The sequence below is a fragment of the Molothrus ater genome, chromosome 10, assembly GCF_012460135.2.
Source record: "Molothrus ater isolate BHLD 08-10-18 breed brown headed cowbird chromosome 10, BPBGC_Mater_1.1, whole genome shotgun sequence".
NCBI classification, from domain to species: domain Eukaryota; kingdom Metazoa; phylum Chordata; class Aves; order Passeriformes; family Icteridae; genus Molothrus; species Molothrus ater.
In genome coordinates, this window is record NC_050487.2 from 16,377,488 (window position 1) to 16,399,985 (window position 22,498).

At 51.5% G+C, this 22,498-nt stretch overlaps 1 protein-coding gene and 3 non-coding genes across 4 annotated transcripts; all 4 read right to left on the minus strand.

Annotated features, from left to right (window-relative positions):
• Positions 1–572: 572 nt before the first annotated feature.
• On the minus strand, positions 573–7,934 carry NCL (nucleolin). Its single transcript, XM_036389082.2, has 15 exons — positions 7,750–7,934; positions 7,020–7,127; positions 6,129–6,420; positions 5,664–5,816; positions 5,115–5,291; positions 4,887–4,970; positions 4,500–4,635; positions 4,123–4,259; positions 3,657–3,783; positions 3,309–3,442; positions 2,832–2,955; positions 2,578–2,723; positions 1,962–2,088; positions 1,289–1,509; positions 573–1,062 (listed from the first exon to the last, which is right to left on the minus strand). The coding sequence occupies exons 1-15, from the start codon at positions 7,765–7,767 to the stop codon at positions 980–982; spliced, it is 2,067 nt and encodes a 688-aa protein (XP_036244975.1). The 5' UTR covers positions 7,768–7,934; the 3' UTR covers positions 573–979.
• Positions 1,635–1,775, minus strand: LOC118690451 (small nucleolar RNA SNORA75). The gene has a single exon (XR_004980807.1). It is a non-coding gene; the product is annotated as a small nucleolar RNA SNORA75 (small nucleolar RNA).
• Positions 2,392–2,468, minus strand: LOC118690454 (small nucleolar RNA SNORD20). Its single transcript, XR_004980810.1, has one exon. It is a non-coding gene; the product is annotated as a small nucleolar RNA SNORD20 (small nucleolar RNA).
• LOC118690453 (small nucleolar RNA SNORD82) lies at positions 4,715–4,784 on the minus strand. The gene has a single exon (XR_004980809.1). It is a non-coding gene; the product is annotated as a small nucleolar RNA SNORD82 (small nucleolar RNA).
• Positions 7,935–22,498: the final 14,564 nt, after the last annotated feature.

Genomic DNA, 22,498 nt, shown 5'->3' on the forward strand with positions numbered 1-22,498 from the left:
TCCACTAGTCTGGGAAAACCATGTACTCCCAACAGCTGCCACTGCAGGGCAGCATGCTGTGCCTGGCTAGAAAAACCAGCCAGTGACCTCTGCCACAGGACTGAGGCCCTTCATCCCCAGCCTGGTGCCTGACCTTGCGTGAGGAAGGACAGCAGGCCTGAGACTGGTTACAAACAAGCAGCCACTTAGCCCAGACTTCTGCTCACAGTTAGGGGCAAGAAGAGACGATTCGGAATGAAGCACAAGAGAAAATACTTGGAGGAGAGAGCAACTGAACTGCAGGGCCTTAGTACAAGATCTGATTTACTTCGTTTAAAAAGAAAGTAGAAAAGCAAATGGCTAGCAAGCACCATCACAGCATCCTCAGTTAAAAAAAAAAAAAAAAAAAGAGAGAGCTTACCTTGGCCATCATAATCCTTTCCCCTACTTCCTGCTAACACAGCATGCATACACTGCTGGAGCAGAGCAGGACAGAAGCTGCTGCTGTGACACCAATGACCTTAACCCAAAAGAGGGAAGGCTACAGACAGCCTGTTTCTCTCACAGCCTGGCTTCATTTAGTGGCACAGAAGTAACACGAACCAGTTTAGGTCCTTTAATCTGTCCAAGACAGGGTGCTAAAGCACAAATGATAAAACATTCTGCATTTTTACAGCAAAAATGCTACAGAAGTTTATAGGAAAAAAAAAATTTTTTACATGGGTAAAACATTATAAATTCAAGACAACTCACAGACAAGGGGTAAATTCCCACATCTATCACTCTTTGTTTTAAAAAGTTCATTTGAACAGGCAAGCAGTCAAAATGGCTTGCTCTCTCTTCCTTGAAATGAAAATTTTATCTTCCAAGTGGCTCACAGTACTGCTTCGCTTCTTGGAATGTCCTCCGAAGGCTCCGCCAAGATCAAAGGAGAATAAAAACCCCCGGAGTCCTTAGAGATAGTCTCGGAGAGCAGGAAAAGGGAAAGGAAAGGGGAAGTTTATTCAAACTTGATCTTCTTCCCTTGTGGCTTGTGATCTCCACCTCCTCCTCTGCCTCCTCGGAAGCCACCTCCTCCTCTACCTAGAAAGAAAATTATTGCAAAAAGCAGAGTTACCACTATAGTATTTATACGCACACAAATATATTGCATATCTATACCACTGCCTTCCAAACCCATCCTGGCACGGGACAGAAAATAAATTCACATCCAATATTCTCTAGTAGCTCTACACCATAACCCCAAGAATGGCTTAGGGTTCATTTTGGAGCACACCCCCTCTGAACAGCAGCATTTGCTTTCTCTTACCTCCAAATCCACCTCTGCCACCACCTCTGCCACCAAATCCACCTCTTCCTCCTCGGCCACCTCCTCTGCCACCACGACCACCAAATCCACCGCCACGCTGGAAGTCACCCTTTGGCTTGGCAAAATCAAGGGTCACTTTGTTTCCATCTATCTCTCCATCTTCCATGGCTTCCTTAGCTGCTTTGGCATCTTCTGCAGAGCTGAAGTCCACAAACCCAAATCTAGGAAACAGGTTACAAGAACAACAGTCAGTCGAATTTCACGAGCTGCAGCACCACCTACAGGCTCCTGACAGAAAACCTTTCAGAATCAAACACCAGCACTTCTGCACCCCACGGGATGTGTCACTTGTAGTTCAGCAGTGGCTAATCACAATCGATGGAGCCCCAGTGTGAGTTTGCCAGTACTGTACAGTTAATTTTCTTCTCGTGCGAATCCATCAGCTGCCACGGAGATTTGTTGGCAGGAAGGAGCTCATTGAGAAGAGGTGAGAAGTGAGCATGTGCTGCCCCTCCACCAGTGGACCCAAAGCTGTGTGTTCCCTGCTCCCACCCCGTTTACCAGCTTCATAGAACCACCCACATGAGCGTGAGAAACACCCTGTATGGCAGAGATCAGCTTAAGTGAGGTGCTCTGTAGCACCTGAACCCAGCCCAGGTGATGTTTAACCCACCCTTTAGATGATCCAGTGTCTCTGTCTGTGACTATTCTTGCGCTTATTGAGCCTTCGAACGATTCTCTTAACGTCTCCTCTGTGGTGTCCTCAGAAAGGCCTCTGACAAACAATGTTTTGCTTTGCTCTGTGAAAAGGGAGCACATTCAGAATTCATTCAGCCTGAGCAAGGCAACCTTCAGCTTCATAACATCACATCCAGCTTGCGTTACTGGCTCCCAGAACAGCTCTTAGGGATAAAGGGATTGTTTGCAAGGAGCAGCTCAAGCACCTGGAGTCCATGGAAACTTTTTCAGGACTGCAGTTAGAGCCTGGCATCAAAGGATTTCCATCAGCCAACCTGATACTGCCAAATTAAGTTTGCTCCACTCCTTTTTTTAAAATAGATGCTTGCACCTTATCAGCAATGATAACAACTGTACAAACACTGCTGGATCAGCACTTGACTATCTAGAGGAATTTAACAATAGTTTCATCAGTATTTCAGATAATCAGTCATCATATCCAGCACACTTGCTTACAATGTTTGGCATGTTTGTTTTTTTTTAAAGCAGCCCCAGATTTGCCTGCATGGTGCTCTCCTGCCACAGCTGGAGATCAAACATGGAACACTTACGACTGAATCCTCCTCCTCGTGCATTTGAGTTCCCTTTCTGCGCACTGAATTCCAGTCTGATTGTTCTGCCTTCAATCTCTGTGTTGTTATAGGAATTAAATGCCTCTCTGGCATCCTCAGTTGTGGCAAAATCTACATATGCATACCTGTGTGGAGAGGAAGATTCCAGTCATCCTGGGAACAACAGGGGATAACCTTGGAGGCAAGTCACTAGCAATGCCAGCCTGGGGGGTCAAGTGAAAGGCACAACCTACCCTTTAGGCCTGCCCTGGTTGTTCTGTGGCACCTTGATGGAAGAAGCTTTCTTAAACACTTCTTGGAGAGTCTCTTCTGTAGCAGCATACGAGAGGTTGTTGACAATTAGGGTCTTCGACTCTCCTATGGGGAAAAGTCAGTGCTGTTAAGTGCAGGTTTGGAGAAGGAGAACTCTTGTTCTCTAGTTACCAGACTCTGCCAAAGGGTTAAGAATACTCAGTTGCCCTTTCCTCACCTCAAGGTGAGGCACAAAGCAAAATCCAACCCTGTTTTATTCACTGAGACCAGTCGCCCCCCTTGTCTGAAACATGCAGTAGAGACAAAGTGCATAGGATGCAGAGCACAAGTCAGGCAAAATTTATGGTATCCTGATCTTTTTGTAGTATTTTAAGTTGGCATACCCCCAGGAACTTCTGAAGCAAGTGGAAATGAATCCTGAATGCCATCTGTATGCATGGTATCAGTATGGAAAGTACCTTTCTGATGTTCTTGCTGGCTCTTCTCACCAGTGAAGTCAATGACCACGGCACGACCCTCAATTTCTGTACCCTGCTTCTCCTCCAGAGCTTTGTTTGCCTCAGCTTCTGTTTTAAATTCAATGTAGGCCATCCTACAACACAGAAAAGAATGTAAGCAAATGCCTCCTTCAAAGAAAAACAAAGTATGCGAATGAGGGGGGAACAATGTAGAAGAAAAATGCTGCAAAAAAGTAGGACAACTAATGCAGCAGGTTCCTTAAGGTAGCCAAAGGACATGTAAGCTTATCAGAATATGCCAAGAGCTAAAGGAACAGCAAACACACAACAGTCCCCTCAGCTACACACCCTTTGCTGCTCCCATCCTTGTTCATCACTATCCGGACCTCCACTGCATTTTCAAACACCTCCCTGATGTCATCCTCGGTTATGCGGTAGGGCAGGTTCTTCAAAAACAGTGTTCTGGCATCTCTCTCTGCAGAGACAAGTTACTTTCAGGTTACCAGCTAAAAATCCCTCCGCATCTACACTGCCAGTTCAGTGAGACTCAGCAAGCTGATCCAGCAGAAATTAAGAGCAAGCATTCACATTTTCAGAAGCTGCAAAAGCAACTGTAACAAGAGTTAAAGAAACTGCTGTGCTTCTCTTAAGGGCATCAAGTTCAAAAAACAGGTCCTAAAGTTTCAGAAAGAAACCTATTTCTTCCTCAGCCCTCCCAATATGGACTATTTCTTGGGATCACATTTGCAGATATTCCAGTCTGAACATGTATATCTGTATGTAAGCGTTTTAGAAACTCCTAATTGGGCCATACCTTTCTTGTCTTCTTTCATAGCTTCCTTGCTCTTTGCTTTTTCCAGTTTGACTTCCAAACCCATTAACTTCTTTCCATTCATCTGGAGAGCTTTATCCAGATCCTCAGCAGATGAGAAGTCCACGTAGCCGAACCGCCTGAAAGAACAGCATCCTTGAGGTCTCTGATCCATCTCTGGCAGCAGAGACCACAAACACAAACCTAACACCAGAGAGGTCCTGGCTGGTCAGGTTCCAGGCAAAGTTAAACCCTCACCACTACCAAGCAACCACCCCAGCATCTTGAGGGGAAACCAGCACCAGCACACTTGGACCCCTGTGAACAAATTAGTGCCAAATAAAAGAAAATTATCAGCAAAATTCTACTGATGAACTCACTTGGAAGCACCAATTCTGACATCTACAACTTCAATATTCTTCTTCCCAAAGAATTCTCTGAGGCCAGTCTTCAGCTCCTCAAACTCCTTGGTGCAGACCAAATTTCCAACAAATAGAGAGAAAGCTGATGTGGGCCCTTTAAATGAAAAGACAGTAAAATGGTGGTTTTTTTAAGGCAGCTTTTAAAATTGGGAGCCAGAGTCCAAACAGCTTTAGCACATCAGTTTTTGCTCAAAAGTGACATCATATTTCAGTATTAAGTCCCTTATAATCATCATTTGTGCTGGAAGCCCCACCCCTGACATCCTGGACCTTCACAGTTACATTCCTCATGTAACAGAGTCATCACAGTCCATTAAACAAGCATCATTTGATGATCCCACTTACCATCAGTTTTCTTCTTCTTAGGCTCTGGTGCACTTTTATTGGTCATTTCTTTCTTCCTCTTTCCAGGTGCTTCCTTGACAGGTTCTGTGCCAGAAAAAAAAAAAAACAACACTGAAAAATACAGAATTTTTCCTAAACTGAATCAACACAGGAGCATTAATCTTTACATCAGTCATACACAAAACCTCCTGTTACTCAGCAGCTGTAAGATTTTGAACTTTAACTCACTTTCATCTTCACTTTCCTCCTCATCCTCCTCCTCTTCATCATCATCCTCATCCTCATCCTCCTCCTCATCTTCCTCATCTTCAGATTCTGCTGCCTTGGCTTTCACTGGTGCAGCCTTGGCTGGAGTGGTTTTCTTCACTGGAACAGGGGCTGTGTCCATAGCTTCATCTTCAGACTCTGAAAGAAGATGAGCACAGTATTTAGACAGTTCCACATTAAGTGCCTTTTGAAACTAAGATAACAAAATGCTGTTGAGCAAAATGTTTCTCATGCCTCCTGAAATTTGTATGTTCTCAGGAAAAAAGTTTAATACACTTAATTTTTATAAAATATGTCTTTCTGCCTTGAATTTTACTGTACTAAAAAATCCAAAACCTGTTCACCAATAGTAAAAAGTTTTACTGACAATAGTGTAATTAACACCCATTCAACAACATGGACAACAGCAACCAGCTAAAACCAGCTGAGCACACACTGCATCACTCCCATTATCCTTTGAGCTACCTCCCTCCCCCAGGTCCCTATAAGTGTTTAATAAACATCTTATACCATCCTCTTCGTCATCATCCTCATCATCCTCTTCATCCTCATCCTCCTCCTCAGACTCCTGCTTTGCTGGCACAGCTGCAGGCTTTTTGGCTGGTACTGCTGCAGGCTTTTTGGCTGCAGGCTTCACAGGCATTGGTGGTTCCTCCTCCTCATCTGCACCAACAGTACCACAAGTCTTTACTACTAAGGTTCAATGAATCAGGTAAAAACTACTTAGAGCTTCCCAAAAGTTTAGGAAAGAGCAATCAAGAAACAAGATGTTTTACAGGCTGTGTGTAAGGCAGCTGCAGCCCAAGCTCTCCTCCATACTTTACCCATTGCCCACCTCTCCTTCATAACCCCTCTTTAATCAATGAAACCACCCCCCAGTATTAAATCATACAAATCTTTCAATTCCAAAGGTACTCATATTTAATAACTTGATTGAACCATCTTTAGTCCATGTGTATTTCTAAGGTAACTTACCAGAATCTTCTTCATCCTCCTCCTCCTCCTCATCATCATCTTCGTCATCATCTTCATCATCTTCTTCTTCACTCTCCTCCTTCTTGGCATTCTTTCCATTTTTTGCTCCTTTGGTTAGGACAGCAGCCTTTTTAGGAGTTGGAGTAACACCCTTTTTGGGCTGTGGAGTAGCCACAACCTTCTTTGCAGGTGTAACTGCCTTTTTTGCAGGAGTGGCAACTTTTTTGGCAGGAGTTGCAGCCTTCTTGGCCGGAGTAACAGCAACTTTCTGTGGTTTCTTCTGGGGGATCATCTGAAAGACACATTAGTGTAAAACTCATGGCGGCCTGTTTAATCTACCATTACTTCACTATCAGACAAACATACAGCAAGTAAAATCTAAAGAATATCCTTCTGATAGGTTTTGTTAAGTTACTTTAAATGCCCACCCTGATGAATCAATAAGCCCAAACTCAGCTTTTTCACGCTTTGAGGAGCCTACTTATGGAACATCAAAGCACCTCTAAATTCCCTGGTCCTGATCCAAGACCAGCGGTGTATATTAGCATTCAGCATCTTGGAATTTTTACACTTGCACATAAGCAGATGTGACAAATGTCATACTGCTTATTACTAGGCTAATTAGGTACCCACTTGCTTATCAGCTTTGGGACAGTGACCAATCGCTTTAAGACCCCAACAGTATTTCCAAAAGCCTGGAATTACAGGCCTGGCATTTTGAGCTATTTTTCCCTATGCTGCTTTAGCCTTATAAAATCCAGTTTATTCTTCAGCCACAGTTTAGTGAGGAACACGGACAGTTTATTGATACGCTGTTACAGTGTAACCCACAACCCTCACGACACTTCTGTAACACGTGCATCCTTTTGACTCCATCTCTAGATCAATCACCTCTTCTCCGCTGCTCTCCTCTAGGTCAGAGGACTCCTCTTCCTCACTTTCCTCGAACTTTTTCGGGGGAGGAGCCATTTTTTTCTGTTTGATCTGATTCTTCGGGGTCTGAAAGAGAGCGGGAGCAGCACGTTTAGCTCCCGTGCTCACCCGGGCTGCCTGCGAGCGCTCGCTCCGGCGGGCAATTGTCCCCACCACGTGGCCGCCCTCTGGCCCCCGCGGCGCTCAGGGGCCGCCGGGGGCTGCGGGGTCGCTCCCGCCGGTGTGCGGGGCCTTCCCGGGAGCGCGGGGCCTTTCCCGAGAGCAGGGCGCGCTCCCACGTGCTCGCTGTCCCCGCGCCCCACGTGGCCGCACTGTGACGTAGCCCCACCCCCCCCCATCCGCGCGCGCTCGCACGCGGGGCCCACCCGCGCCCCTCACACACACGGACCCCCAACCCCGCACCCCGCTGCCCTCCCGCCCCGCGCCCCCGCCCGCGGCCGCCGCACGGAGCACAGCGGGACAAGGGGGGCTTGAATCCGCTGCCTCTGGGCCCGCGGCCCCTCCCCTCGCCGCCATCTTCACGGCGAGCGAGAGCAGGCCTAGAGCCACCGCGCGGCCCGAGCGCACGGCGGCGAGAAGGCGGCCCGGCTCCCTCCCCCATCCGCCGCCATCCGCACCCGCCCGCTCCGTCGTGGCGGCGTCCGCCCGCTGCCCGCCCGGCGGCTGCGCCCCCCCCCCACGCCCTCACCTTGGTAATCTTCACCATGATGGCGGCGGTGCCTGGCGGCGCAGGGGCGGCGGCTGAGCTGTGTCGGGAGCGGGGCGGGCGCGTCCGGCGGGGCGGCGGCGCGGGGGGGATCGGGCCGCGGGCGGGCGGCGGGAGCGGCGGGGACGCGCGGGCGGCCGGACCGGGCACTGACACGAAAGAGCGAGCGCGCGCCCCTTCCGCCCCCTTTGCTAGCCCCGCGCCAGGCTCCGCCCCCACCGCCCCCGCCCTGACCAATCGCCGCGCGCGCCGCGCCGCCCGGCCAATGGCCGCCCCCGCCCCTCGAGCCGCCGCGCCAATCGGCGGGCGCCTTCCAGCCCCGGGGCCGTGCGGCGGGGGGCGAGCGCGGGGGGACACACCGCCCGCCCGGGAGGACTCGGCCGCAGCCAATGGGACAGAGGCAGCTCGGCGCCTGCGCGCTGATTGGGCGGCGAGGCCGGGCCAAGGGCGAGCACGTGGCGGGCGGCGGCCACGTGGTGGGGCCGGGCGGGGGTCCCGGGGGTCCGGGCAGAGACCGGGGGTGTGACGGGTCCCGGGGGTCCGGCAGAGACCGGGGGTGTGACGGGTCCCGGGGGTCCGGGCAGAGACCGGGGGTGTGACGGGTCCCGGGGGTCCGGGCAGAGACCGGCCGTGTGACGGCTCCCGGAGCTCGGGCAGAGACCGGGCGTGTGACGGCTCCCGGGGGTCCGGCAGAGACCGGCGCCGGGAGAGACGCTGCCATTCCCCGGCGGTCCCGGCTGCCCCGGCCGGCCCTGCGGCAGCTCGGCGTCTGGCGTGCAACTGTGCCCGGACACGCTTTTGCCTTCCGCTTTGGGACTGGGTTCGCCCCGGCGCTGTCCCTGCCACCCATTCTGCCTGGCCCCGCGTCCCCTCCCCGACCCTCGGGAGGCACTAAGCACCCGTGGACAGCTCGAAGAAACGTCCGTAGGAGCCGGTCAGTGTGCTGCTGCTGCTGCTGCTGAGGTTGCAGTTGGCACAGGAGCGTTCTGCAGTTGCCGTCCTCCACTGCTTCAGGCTGGGAGAAAAGGCCCAAAGTGGAAGAGAAAAATAAGCCTGAGCTTGCCTGATGGATGCTTTTGAATTCAGTCACTGCAAGAAGACACCACCTTTCTCCCTGTGGAATTTTCCCCCGGTGGCTATAAAGTCGGGGTAGAAATGACCCCAGGGCAGAATTGGTACCCCTGTTTCACTTGTCACTCTGCTGGCAGGGGTGGGTGCTGCCTTGCCCCTACCTGACAGAGCAACCTCCATTGCTGGAGGTTTCCCCAGTGCCTTATCTCCCCTACCACTTCAAACTGGGCACTCAGCCAGCTCCTGGGGGCTCCTGACTCAGCCATGGGTGACTCGAGCAGTTTGCTCTTCCAAGGCCTACTTGAGATAAGCACCTGACTTGGGGAACATGAGATCCTAGTGAGCCCTAGAATAAAAATGCAGACTCTCAATGAATGCTGTCCTTCACTGATGCCCTTGAGGGCACCCCCCAGGATTGTTCAGTGCCACCTGAAGCAAGGGACACACTGTGGGTAAGGCAACATACCTGGCCCTAGGCTGTCCTAGTGCCTCTTTCTCCTCTGCTGGGTAAGAGAGGCAGTTTCCAGGCAAGCTGAGCCATAGTTAAAGGCACCTGCTCACTGAGAGGGGATGAGATCAATCAGCCTCTCCAGGAGTAAGCCAAGCCTGTGGAGAGCCTGCCACCATCAGCCAGTATGGGGAGGGAAGGAGCTGGAATGGAGTGGGATAGTGCCCCTGTTCCAGCCCTGGTCACATGCATGCAGAGAGATGGGGATCCCACCTGGGAAAAGCCCTTGTGTAGGGCAGCTGGGCCCTGCCTGTGAAATAGCAATGCCTGGCTCATGTCCCACTGTGTGCTGCAGGAGCTGTCCCCAAGTGGGGACACTGCATTGGGGAAGTAGTGACACAGACCAAGTGTGGCCCAAGGGGATGCAGAGGGATGGAATGCAACACAGAGAGACCTGAAAGTGATTTTTAACTGTCTGAAGCAAGAGCTGATTGCACTCTCCTCACCATGCATGTAGTGCAACAAAAATTGTGTACCATGACTGCTTGAACAGCTCTGCTGCCTGTGCTGGGGCTGGCCTTGGTTCCTCCATGTGCTGTGGGAGGCTGGTTTGTCATGAGAAAGGTACAACTGTAGCTTTGCTTTAGCCAGGGGCAGTTTTGGCAGCTGGGACACTGCATGTGTCCAGTGGCAGTGCCAGCAGTGGGATCTGCACAGGGCTGGGCTGGCAGCAGGCCAGTCTTGGTTCCCAACCCTGGCAGGGGACTTCTCAGTATGGCCTGTGTTCTGTCCCTTTCCCCAGCAGTGTGTTGGAAGCTTGTCCTTGCCTCTGGCATCTCTGAGGCTGCAGCAGAACCCAGCATCTGGGGAAAGGAGCACAGCACCCTGTGCAGAGGAGTGAGAACCAGCACTGCCCATGGGACTGTGTAATCCATGCTCTGGATCAATCCATGCTCTGTGTCCATCCATGCTCTGTGTTAATCCATTCTCCATGTCAATCCATGCTCTGTGTCCATCCATAATCTGTGTCAATCCATGCTCTGGGTCAATCCATGCACTGTATTAATCCATGCTCTGAGTCAATCCATGCTCCATATCAATCCATGCTCCATATCAATCCATAATCTGTGTCAATCCATGCTCTGTATCAATTCATGCACTGTATTAATCCATTCTCCATGTCAATCCATGCTCTGTATCAATCCTTGCACTGTATTAATCCACGCTCTGCATCAATCCATGCTCCATGTCAATCCATGCACTGTTATCCACGCACCATTGAGCAGGTCTGGATATGGCCCAACCTGCCAGCTGCTGTTGTGGCCAAAAAGGGCCCAGGATACTGCAGAGAGGAAAGCAGCCAGGACTTTGCAGATGCCAGAGTTTAGGCTGGGCTGTTCCCTGTATCCCATGTGTGGCCAGGATTTTACAGCCCTAGCACTGGGCAGGATGATGCCAGAGTGGAGCAAGGCCAGCCTTTTTCTGGGACACACCACATTGCAGGGCTGTCCCTGCTGTGGCACTGCACAGCCCAGCTCCTCTGCAGACAGCTCCAGGAATTTCAAGGCCGAGGGAAGTCTCACAGAGAAGCATCAATGAGAAGGGTAATTAGGCCAAAATTGCAGGTTTGTCAGCTCCATTTGTGCAGTAAATATACTTCAGGTCCTTTTATGGCTGTCTCTTGTTGTTGCATGTCAGTGGCTAGGGAGTGTTGATATAATTCCACAGTTAAAGAGAATTTAGCTGGTTCAGTGGAGACCCCAGGAGGGATTTGCCATAGATTCTCAGTTTCTGGCATGGCAGACGCTCACCCCTGTGCTTTTCCCGAGCCTTGCAGCGCTGGGAACACCATACCCGGCTGCTGCTGCCCAGGGCTGGGGGGAGCTGGGCTGCGCGGCAAACGCGCTCCCCAAAATCCAGGAGAGCTGGGTGGCCAGCCCGAGTGGGAGCCCCGCAGGAATCACAGATGAGGTGAGTTCCAAACGTCCTGTTCAGCCTGTGGCCGGTCGCGGCTGCGTGTTTCCACTAGATGGTGACAAAAGGCTGCGCGTCCCGAGCGAGAACCCGGGGACAGCCGGCTCCCCCAGCGCCTCCCTGGGCGCAGCGGAGCGGGACATCCCGCCCTGCCTCCTCCGTCGCTCCCGGGACATCCCGGGGTGCATTTGGTATGAGCAGCAGCCAAGTGCAGGCCGGAGGGGAAAAGTTTTACCTGTGGCTGGTGCAGGCGTCTGCTGCCAAAAAATTGTCTCCAGCAAACACCCAGGGGGTGCTCAGACAAGGGGAAACGAGCTAGAAAAGCAATGAAACGTGTCCCTGAGCACCCCAGTGTGACATCACCTGCTATGTGGTCTGAGCAGTGGCATGGCTAAGGTGACAGAAAACAAAACAAACAAACAACTAAACAAACAAAAACCCCCAAACAAACAAACAAACAAAAACCCCTACCAAAGCCCACTATAAAAGCAAATTTACAAATCCCAGGTCTGGGTGCTGCTCAAAACTTCTTGAATAACCCTGTGCTCCACTGTCAAATCCTTTTCTCCTCTTGGTGCCCACCTCACTCCACCATGGTGCTCCTATGCCAGCAGGTACCACAGCTGATGGATGGTGACACAGCAGCACCAGCACTCAGGGCTTGGCCTCTCTCTTCCCAACTGCACCGTTCCCCAGGCTCTGATTAATGCAGGACAGAAAATGAGATGGGGCTGTGTAGCAGTCTAATTAAGTATTTTCTTCATTATCCCTGTCTGTGCCAAGAGGAGAGTCCTCAAGGATGATGAGTATGAAGTGGGTGCAGGGCTTGCTGTGACAAATGGCACTTAATTCAAGTAGTCACAGACAAGTGCACGTCCTCTGCCTTGAAATGGGCAGCCTGGGACACGCTGGCCTGCAGAGATGAAAGTCAACAGTGCCTGGCAGAGTATGGGATTTCTTCTCTGGGGAGTATCCTTTCTTCAGGTGGGATGCTGCAGGAACTGGCATGGGCCCCTGGAGCCAGGCATGCCCATTGTCACTCTGGCAGAGGCTGGGTGATAACCCAGCACCTCTCTGTGCCATTTCCTGGGGTTCATGGACGAGGAAGCCTGCAGGTGACACTCACAGAGAGTTTTGTACATGCAGATTTAGTCTCCACATGACCTCCAAGTATTCCTTGTAGTGATAATTTCTGGTACACTGAAAAGGAGGTGTTAGTTTCCAGAAGGAGCCAATTCCCCTAAGATGTCCCTTCTGGCAGGCCAGTTCCTCTCCCCAACACCCCTGACCTGGAGCAGGCAGAAGGATCTTGTGGTCTGCTTGTGAGCCCCCAGCAAGCCCACAGAGCCACCCAGAGCCTCCCAGCCAGGTGGGCTCCCCTCTGGATCTGCTCAGCAGGAGACAAGTGCAGCCCTGGATAAAAGGATGTGTGAGGGAAAAGTGGGACTGGAATAGGACTTGCAGCAGGTGTGAGATAAAGAAGACACACCAGGGGAATGTGGAGCAATTTGGGTGGTGAGAGGAGACCTTGGGAGCACCCTTCTCTCTCTATTGGAGTAGAGAAACTCCAAGTGGAGAAAGTCAGTGAGATGGGAGTAGGCAGGCATGTTGAAGCAATGCATGCAAATCCTTTATAAGCCAGGGGAGGTCAATCTGGAGCAAAGCTACAGGTGATCCCAGTTCAGCAATGCCAGCCCAGCAGCCAGAGCCTGTCACACTTCCATGCAACTGCACATCTTCCTGCATTGTCCTGCAGCATTTGGGAAGGCTTTCCAGGAGCTCTGTGGAGACAGCCCAGAGGAGGAAGCTCCTCTTTGCATTGGGCATTTCTGTGCATCCCATTCATCTCCCAGAGCTGGGGCAATAGGGAATAGAATCCAGACAAGCACTGGGTCTCCAGGGATGGCTGTCAAGGCATTCAGGTAAGACATCTGCACACTCTTATGGCTTAGCACATCTGCCCCTTGGTACAGCCCATGGAGCAGTGACCTGGGGCTTTGTCTCTGTTCCCATTTTACCTGCTGGAAGCTCCCTCTGCTCCCAGGCCTGTGTTGGGCTATTTCCATTTCATGGCAGCTCCTGGGCACAAGGCCAGTGGAAGGCAGACGCTCTGCCTGGAACAAATCCAAACCAGGGGATTTTTTTTTTCCTTTTTTTCCTTCTCAAAAAAAAAAAAAAAAAAAAAAAAAAAAAAAAAAAAAAAAAAAAAAATTAAAATTAAAATTGAATCTTTGTTGAGTTCAAACTGGAAAAGCAGGAGTCTCTCCTCACTCCCCGTATAAGGTCACCAGATTGATCCCCATATACCATTCACTTAAGAATTGAACTCAATGATTCTTGTGGGTCCTTTCCAACTCAGAAGATTCTGTGATATCAGTTTATTTTTGTGTTTGTATCTGAGTGAGGGGGTGAGCTCATCCCTGCTTGGGAGCCACATGCCACATGCCCCCCTCACTCAGCAAAGGCAGTGGGCAGCATGGCATGGTGAACCTGGGGCTGCCCCCTATCCTCACCTCTAGCACCAGAACAGAACCAAATAACATCAGGGAGAGCAGAGCCACAAACACACGTGTCCCCAGTATAGCATGTCCCAGCCTCTGCCAGGGAGCAAGAGCCAAAACTGCTTTAGGAAACAGGCATCAGTGCCAGTGGGAAATGCTGGCTGGCTTCTTAGGCTCAGTGGAAAATGTTCTATCATTCCCCTAAGAGCTTCTGTCCTGTGCTCTCCCAGCTAAAGTTGCCCACTGAGCCTCATCCATGGAATTTGCAAAGGCCCTGTCCCAGCTTGCTGCTGAGAGGGTACAGCCACCCCAAGGGCTCTCATGGTTCCATGGTCCAGCCATGGGCTGAGCTTTTTAGAAAGGGTTACTTTGCACTTGACTGTGCCTGCAGAGCTGAAGGACCGGGGCAGGTGTCAAGGTGTACAGACCACCTGTGAGCCTGGGAGAAGTCAGAGCTTGGGAGCTGGGGAGACTGAGCCCATCCAGATTTCATCATCCATCTGCTCCCCTGCAGCAAGCTCCATCAAAAGGAGGTCAAAAGTAAGAGCTGAAAGTGCTTTTCCAGCCCAGACCACTCTCAGACTGTTTGTGCCTCATCCCAGCAGCACACTGGGCTGTTTCACTTACCAGCTTTCACCACAGAAATTCCCACTTGCAGGATGTGAGATAAAACCATGGTTTCGAAACTTCCTACGACCATAGTTAAAAATAAGACTCAGAGCAATAATTTCCCCACTGTTGGTGCCTCAGACCTTTAAAACCTAGTCCTGAACGACCCAGTGGTGTCTCATTTAGCTGGGCAAGCTGTGATCATGATGTCTGCATCCTGGGAGGGAGGCAAGAACATGGTTTCTTGGGGAAAAGTTTTCTCCTTCCCATCCTGTGCAAGCCATCAGCTCATCTCCCTGTGTAGAAAAAGGCAGAGGAAGCTTAAAGCAGACTGAAAATTACACTGAGAATTGCACTGCATCTCTCCTGCTCAGTTTTAATTGTAGAGCAAAGAAAGCAGCCCATCGATTCATCCCGCTGGGTAATTAAATGCTTAATGCTATTGACTATAAAGACATTATGGTTCAGCAGCCCAACACTAATGCATTAATAATCACTTATATCATGGCTAGGAAGGGGCACGAGCTGCTCCTGAGGAGCACCAGAGTAACATGGGATGGGAGCAACAGTGAAAAACCTCAGGGACTGAATTAGTGCCGTGACAGCCTCAGGAGGAAGAGCTCATCCCAGGCAGCAGGGGAAACAGGGAAGGGCCAGCAGGACCATGGAGGAGGGAGCAGCCCCTACCCCAGGGAAATCCCCCTGGCCATGGCAGTGGGAGGGGAGTGGGCTCTGAGCATCAGTGCTGCCCCCAGCACAGCTCTAGGATGCTGTCAGCCATGGGATCAGGAAGATGAATCTGAGCAGTTCAACCCTTTTATAACAAGCCATGGCAAAGGCAGAGAACGTCTGCCCACCTCCTGCCAGGCTCTCCATTCCCAGTAATTAGCCGTCTGCTTTAGCCTGTTTATTATGCACATGATGTGGAGCACAGGGCAGAGTCTACACATTGCCTGGCATTAAGCACATAAAAGTGAGCTGAGTGAGCACTGCTCCAAGCTGGAGAGGCTGATTTGCCTGCTGGGAGAGGCAGAGTCAGCCCTCAGAACGTGCTGTGCTGGTGGCTACGGCGCCCTTCCTCAGGGGAGGTCTCACCAGTGAAGGATGGAGGCTGCCCTGCCTCCCACCTGCAGGGACCTCAGAGCCCAGCACAGGCCAGGAATCCCATGTGCTGTGGACAGGGGAGATGCTTGAGGGCCATTTATAGAAGATGGAGGAAGGAAGGAAGGACCTGCAGCATCACGGGGAGAGCAGCAACCCTTCTCAAGACCGTCCCTCTGCTGAGTTCTTCTCCACCTCCCCAGGATCGAGGTACTGTCCCTCCAGCCATGGCACGCTGGGTCACCCCACCTGCAGCCACTTCAGGGACACAGCAGACATGGCCTAAAAAGCCACCAGAGACAAAATTTCCACCTAAGCTCTCAAACCCGTGTCAACAACCCCCTGCCCAAGGATAAGGGGAGCCTGCACAGCCCTTCCTGACCCCCAGCATGAAAACCAAAAGCACTGGCAATTTTCTCTGAGCAAGTCCAAGTACAGATCATGCTGTCAAATCCTTATTTGATTTGTTTTTCTGGTGGCTCTGCTCCATTTGCCTTCATTACTTTCTCTGCCCTGTGCCATAGTCCAATAATGCAGCATCTGCCCAATGAAAGGTCCAGGAATATGATTTACAAGTAGTTGGCACCTCCTGCCTTGTCTGGGAGGGCAGGCTCCCTGGGTACACTGCCGACTGGAAAAGTGGATTTTACAGTCATTCTCAGTGGGATAAATAACCTCTGAGCACTGTTTGTGGCTTGATTTATCTTCGTGAGGTTGCAATTCTCCCAGACATTTGATTCATGGTTTGAAATTGAACATCTCTAAGTATATTTCTTTACAGAGTCTTAAAAAAAATAAGTCTGGAAAGAAAGAAGGGAAGGTGCTTTTTTTACAGCCTCAGGGATGAGGAAGAAGGTGTCTCTGGTGCTTTGGATATATCTGAGCCTGGGGAGAAGGAGCACTGGTGCTCCCAGTGTCCCATTCCCCAGGTAAGGCAGCCCTGGCTGGGTGAGCTGCTGCATTTCCTCTAGAAAAGCCTCTCTGAGACTGAAAATATACCTCTGTGTTGGTACATATGTGTGTACAACAGCCTCAGTAAGGGACTGTTGTTGGGTTATTAGGAAAGAAGCATTTCCTGAGGATGCTGTGAGGGCAAGGGAACACATTGCTGTCTCCACACTCATTTGCTCTGAGGCTTTGGGATGTGCCTGTGCAGTGATGGGCAGAGCTTGGGGGCTCTGCTCCCTTTTTCAGGAGCAGAATGAATCATCCCCACTATGGGTGCCAAACCCTGCACCCTCTGGGCTGGAGCCTCACAGCCTTGTGCCTAAACCTGCTGAAATTGGTGCAGGTGGCATCACCCTGTGCCTTTGGGCTGAGGAGTGCCCAAACTGGTCCTGCCACCTGCTGGGGCTCATCGTGAGCCTGATCCTCACCCTGCTCTGGGCATCACTCCCAGGGAAACTGAGCTGCTCCACACAAAGTGCTTCCTGCTGCTGGGCCAGCATCCTCCCGACCTTGAAGGTGATGAAAGATCCCAAGTGGATGAGCCACAGCCCGGGAGGGAGCAAACCGTTTTTGCAAAAGGAGATCTCACTGGGAGAAAGGTCCAGAAGAAAAAGAGGAAATTTAAGGGAAAGTCCAAACATTTCCAGCCACAATGGTACCAGATTTCTCTATTTTAATGGGGTTTTTTTGGCCCCATCACACTGTGGGTGAAGGCTGTCTGTGAGAGAGGACAAAGGCAGTTTCTGTCCAGGGCTGCCCTGGGCTCTCATGAACACCTGCAGCAGTGCAGGGGTTAACACAGAGCTTGGTCTCACCAACCATCTCCTGCCAAAGCCTTGGCCAAAAAACAGGCTGGGGCAATTGAAAAGGTCCTGCAGACTGGCCAAGTGTGAGGAGGTCAAGAGCTGTTCCTACTTCTAACACAGAAAGAGGAGACGAGTGCATCCCCAGGTCTGCCTGACACCAGCTTTGCTGGAAAACCAGCTAAAGGCAAACCTTGGTGAGTCTAAAAGAGCACCAAGCTGTACTTGCACTGTCATGGCTGCAGGGTTTGTGCAGCCTGAGCTTCACCCTCTTGGTATTGAAAGGTGCATTTAGCACAGAAATGACTGGAGGGTGCAGAAATGCACCAAGCAGGAATAGTCACACTTTGCTTACTCATATTGAACCACCTCTCTTTTGCCCAGTGCCTCAGACCAAAGGGGCACAAAATCAGGACCCATTTTTTGACCTCTGCTGCTCTCACCTGCAGAAAGGGGATCCTGCTCCTGCCACCACTGGGTCTGGGGTGAAGGCAGTGAACAGGGGGGTCAGAGGTACAGCAGCTACCTGGGGGCTCACAGCAAAATGCCTGTTTGTTTTCTGGAAAAAAGTTAAATCCTTCTCTTGTGGGATAAGCCTGGTTTTGTAGGGCACAGAGCAGCCTCTTGGAGGAGGGAAAATTAGAGCAGAAGGTCCTGAGGAGCAGCAAGAAGACACAGAGAATTCCTCCCAACAGCTGAGGAGATGCTCACAGATACAGATAGATAAGATAGGAGATGCTCACCCTTCAGACCAATCTCAGCTCCAAGGGTAGGTGGTTTCCTACTGCAACCACTGGCTTTTGGAATAGGGTTAGACTGTTATATCTCCCAGCTATGTCTGCCCAGAGACAATCAGCACAGAGACAAAAATCTTGCTAGAGATTACCTTTAAATCCTACTGTCACACTCACCCCACCCCACTGGGTGCAAATGGGTGCTTTTCAGCCCAATTGTTACCAGTTACTGTGTTTTGTTTCTTTTAGCTTTTTGCTGCTGTACATCTAATTCAACCATCCTTGCCTGAATCAGTAGAAATGCATCTTATCTATCTCCCTTCCTCCATGGGAAGGGCCTGAAGGAGTGCTCACCCAGCCCTCATCTTGCAGATGATGCTTGAGCACAGCACTTGCTGCTGTGTTTCAGGGTCCTGCCAGATGGACTCACCGCCTGTTGGTCGGGATTGCCACGGAAAAATAGGAACCAAACCCAGCTCCAACCATTTGCTTTTCCATCTGTGCAGGGAGGTTGTTGAAATACAGAGAGGTTTGGAGCTGACGCCAGGATAAGTTTGGAGAAGTGAAGAGCTGTAGAGAGATGTGGATCTTCCTTTAGCCAGAGCAGAAATCACTGGAAAACACCAGAGGGGCAAAAAAGTCATCCTGAGCCTGGCATTGCTGGCTGGCTCCCAGGATGGCTTGGGGCTGTAGGTGTGGGAGATAAGAGCAGAGCAGGCAGCAGCAATATCCTCCTGCTCCTTATTAATACAGCACTGAGGCTTGATGGGTCTCCTAAATTATCATGTCTTTCTTGTCATTAACTTGATTTCTTTCTGGTGACAGCAGCAGCAAATTGGCCCCAGCTGCTCTGAGCAAGGGATGAGAAATTAAAAGGAATTGAACAAGCCAAGTGCTGGTGGGGTTGGTGTGCAGGGGAGGGGTGCTTTGGGCCAGAGATGGATGAGGAGGGGGGATGGGATGGGATGGGATGGGATGGGATGGGATGGGATGGGATGGGATGGGATGGGATGGGATGGGATGGGATGGGATGGGATGGGATGGGATGGGATGATGGGGGTGGTTGGAAATGCCAGGAAGGGAGAAATGGGCTCAGGGCTCGTGCTTCTCCCTGCAAGCAGGACACTGAAAAGCAGGTGCCTGCCACAGTCAGGTCTGTCTGGGGAGGGAACAGCCCTGTGTGAGCTGAGGCTGCCATGCAAGAGGACACATGGGAGCCCCTCAGGGATTCCCCCTCCAAGGAACATTCCCTGCCTGGGGATGAAGGAGGACAGTGCTGCTGAGCTTCTTTGCAAGCGGGTACAAGCAGGTCTCAGGCAGCAAGGAGTTTTTATCATCTGTCCTGGAAGAAGCCAGGCACAGGAACTGAGGAAAAACAGATCTATGTCTGTGTCTCCATTTTCTGCCACCTGTTGGCAGCTCTTGCCCCTGAGGCACTGCCTGCCCTGCCAGGGCATGGAGACGATCTTGGAGAACCAGTCCATCAGTCTCTGCCAAATACCTTCTGGGAACCTGTGTCCTCCCATCCTGGCAGCCCCAGGCTGATTGCTGTGTGAAATGCAGCTTTTGGCCTAGCTTGTAGCCCCAGGGCCAGCTGGAGCCATCCTGTGCCTGATGCAGGCTCCGGGGGTGGGCAGGAGAGGATGTCTCATGCTCAGTCTCAGCATCCTCAAAGTGAGATGGTCATTAATGTGACACAGTCACTCCACCCGCCCGGGAAAGATAACAAGAAAGATGAGTTTGGCCTCCCAGTCGTCTCAGACAGCTTTCTCCAATGTGCCACATTAAATAGTCCTGAACTGAAAAGACAAACTTGCCCTGGCTGCCGTGATAAGCACAAAGAGTGATAAACCCACGTAATTAAAGTCTGCCACTGTAATAACGTTGCAGCAGAGACAGCTGGAGCCTAGCCCTGAGCCTGGGTCCATACCTTGGGTTTTACTTGTTCTCATTCAAACTTACTTTGGAGAGATTCAGCCCAAGCACTGCCGGGTGCCAGGAGGGAGGGAGGGAGGGAGGGAAATGCCATCTGGGCATGGTGCAGTGCAGGAACCAGGGCTGTTGTTCCCTTCCTGGCTGTAACACAGAGAAGTCCTTAGCAGAAGTAAACACACTCAAAACCATATTTGAAGAGGAGCTGACCTTATAGAAAAGCACATGGTTCATAAGAAGGCATTTCCCCTTGAGGTACTATACCCTTGCCCTTAGAAGCCTGGGCAGAGACAATAGGGACTGGTCAGGGACCAGTTCCACTGGTCCTAAATATATAGAACACCAGATGAAAGTTAGCTTTTTCCAGTCTGGCCTTCCCAGCCTTCCTCTTCATGCTGGAATTTGCTGCACCCCAATAAGAGCCAGAGGGCTGATGCCCCCTCATCCACCACATCCCAGCCAGGGCAGCAGGGCAGCCCCTGGGATGTGTGTGCTGGGGGCCCTGAGCACAGCCTGTGGGGCTGTAGGAAACCCCTTGGCAGACTGTTGTCCTCCAGGTCAGTCTCAGGGCCCTGAGCCCAGTCCCCCAGTCCTGCCAGCAGTCACAGCCAGCTGTTAGCAGACGCCCTTGCCTCAGAGCTCAGCCATCCAGCCAGCTTTAATCCACTGACTGCAGTGCTAATTATCTTTCCTCACTTTCATTTTTTAACCAAAGTGTCCCCATGAACAAAATTAAGCATCACACAGGCTTCTCTGACATAAATTCTGCCATCTTTAGCAACCACAGTTGCTACAGGAGAAGATGTGGGCTAACCCCTCTCTCTCTTCTAACCCATTGTGGTGGGGTTTTAACCCTGCCCCTGCTGATGCCTGTGAAAGGTGCCCAGTGGCTTTAATTGTCCCTGCTGGCCTGTGGGGAAGGGCACTGTGCATGGCACCTCTGTCCTTCCCCTCACCCTGCCAGCAGAACACTGGGGTTTCAGACATGGAACAGCACACAGTCCTTCACTTCTTGGAGATGCCCTTTGTCCCTCTGGCTCTAATGTTTCTCCCCGCCGTGTGCCCCAAGAGAGGTGGGGTGCAAGGGCCCCATCACTTCCCTGCACGTGGCCTCATCCCTGCAGGGCTGTTGGGTTTGCTGTGACATGGAGGACACTGTCCCTGGTGCAGGTGACAGTCCCAGTGCACCACTGCTGAGTCAGCCGGAGCACCCAGAGCTGCACCTGAGCTCCTCCACCAGGCCCTTGGCTGGGCTGTGCTCCCCACCCTGCCCTTCCCAGCCTCCCTGCAGTGCCTGCCTGGAAGCTGTGGGATTTCTGTGAGAATCCACTGAGGAGCCAGGCAGGAAGAGGGGCTGCCTCTGATATGGGCCTAAAAACTGAGCTCAGAGGTGTCCCTGAGGAGCAGAATCAAATTCTACATATACACACCAGGGGCTGAACTAGAAAACATTCAAAGGTCCCTTCCAATCTGGACTATTCCATGATTCTGTGATTTCTTGCTGTCTGTCTTCCTGCCTATTTTGTGCTGCCCATCACCATCTGCAGGCACTATGTGTTGGCTTTTCACCACCACCACTAGCCTGGAATAAGGGGAACAAATGAAATATGGTTTGAAAAGCACCCTGAGCTCAAACCCATCACAGTTTCCTGACATGTACATTTTCCTGCTTCCCTCCTCCTCTAACAAAGGTTGGGATCTTGCAGGGAAAGGCTGCTGTGCTGCACCCGTGGCTGTGCAGCCCTAACCTGCCCCCCTGCCCAGCCCTAGACAGGGACTGCTCATTCCCAGGCTCACAAGGGCTTTGCCAAATTCACACTGCAGCAGTTTTCCCCATCCCATGGCTGTGTGAAGGAAAGGAAAAACAACTCTTCCCTTGAAACCACTTTCCCTTGAAAAGGGGCAGCAAAAAATCCGCTGGCACACTCTGGAGCCATTTATCATGGCTACAGATATACAAGGCAATTGCTGTAAAACTCGAGTTTGGCTCTGTAAAGGAAAAAAACCCCACCCCATGCTTGTTGCAAATAATCACAGCACAAAAAAAAGCCTTACAAGGCTGGGGCAGCCTCATAGATGAATTGCTTTTTAATCCCCAAAGCTATGGTGATAAATCTTTTCACTGGGAGCTCTGGAGACACTGTGTCACTCAGGGCATGCAGCAGCGTGGGGGGAACAGCTCCAGGAGCTGAGCTGGCACAGGGGGCAGGAGGGTTCCTGCAGCCAGGAGCAGGTGATGGGGCAGGAGCTGGCGGTTGGACAGAAGCTGCTGTAAGTCTGGGAGGACAGATGGACAAGTTTTGGGGAACAGCTCTTCAGAAACAAAGTGTTTGGAGAGGAGATGGTGGCATGGAGCCCAACCTGACCACGTGCTCCATATTGCAGGGACAGAGAGATGCTTCTCCCAGCTCTGAGCAAAGACACAGAGCAATGGCATCCACACACTCCCTGCATCTCCTGGCCCCTCAATTTACCTCTACTCTGACCCATCTGGGGTCCCTTGGGCTCTGAAATATTTATTGACTCCCAGGCAGTGTTTTGGAATGCTCCTGCAGCCCAGCCATCCTGAAGCACCAGTCACTCCCCCTGGCCAGTTACAGGGGTGGGAGC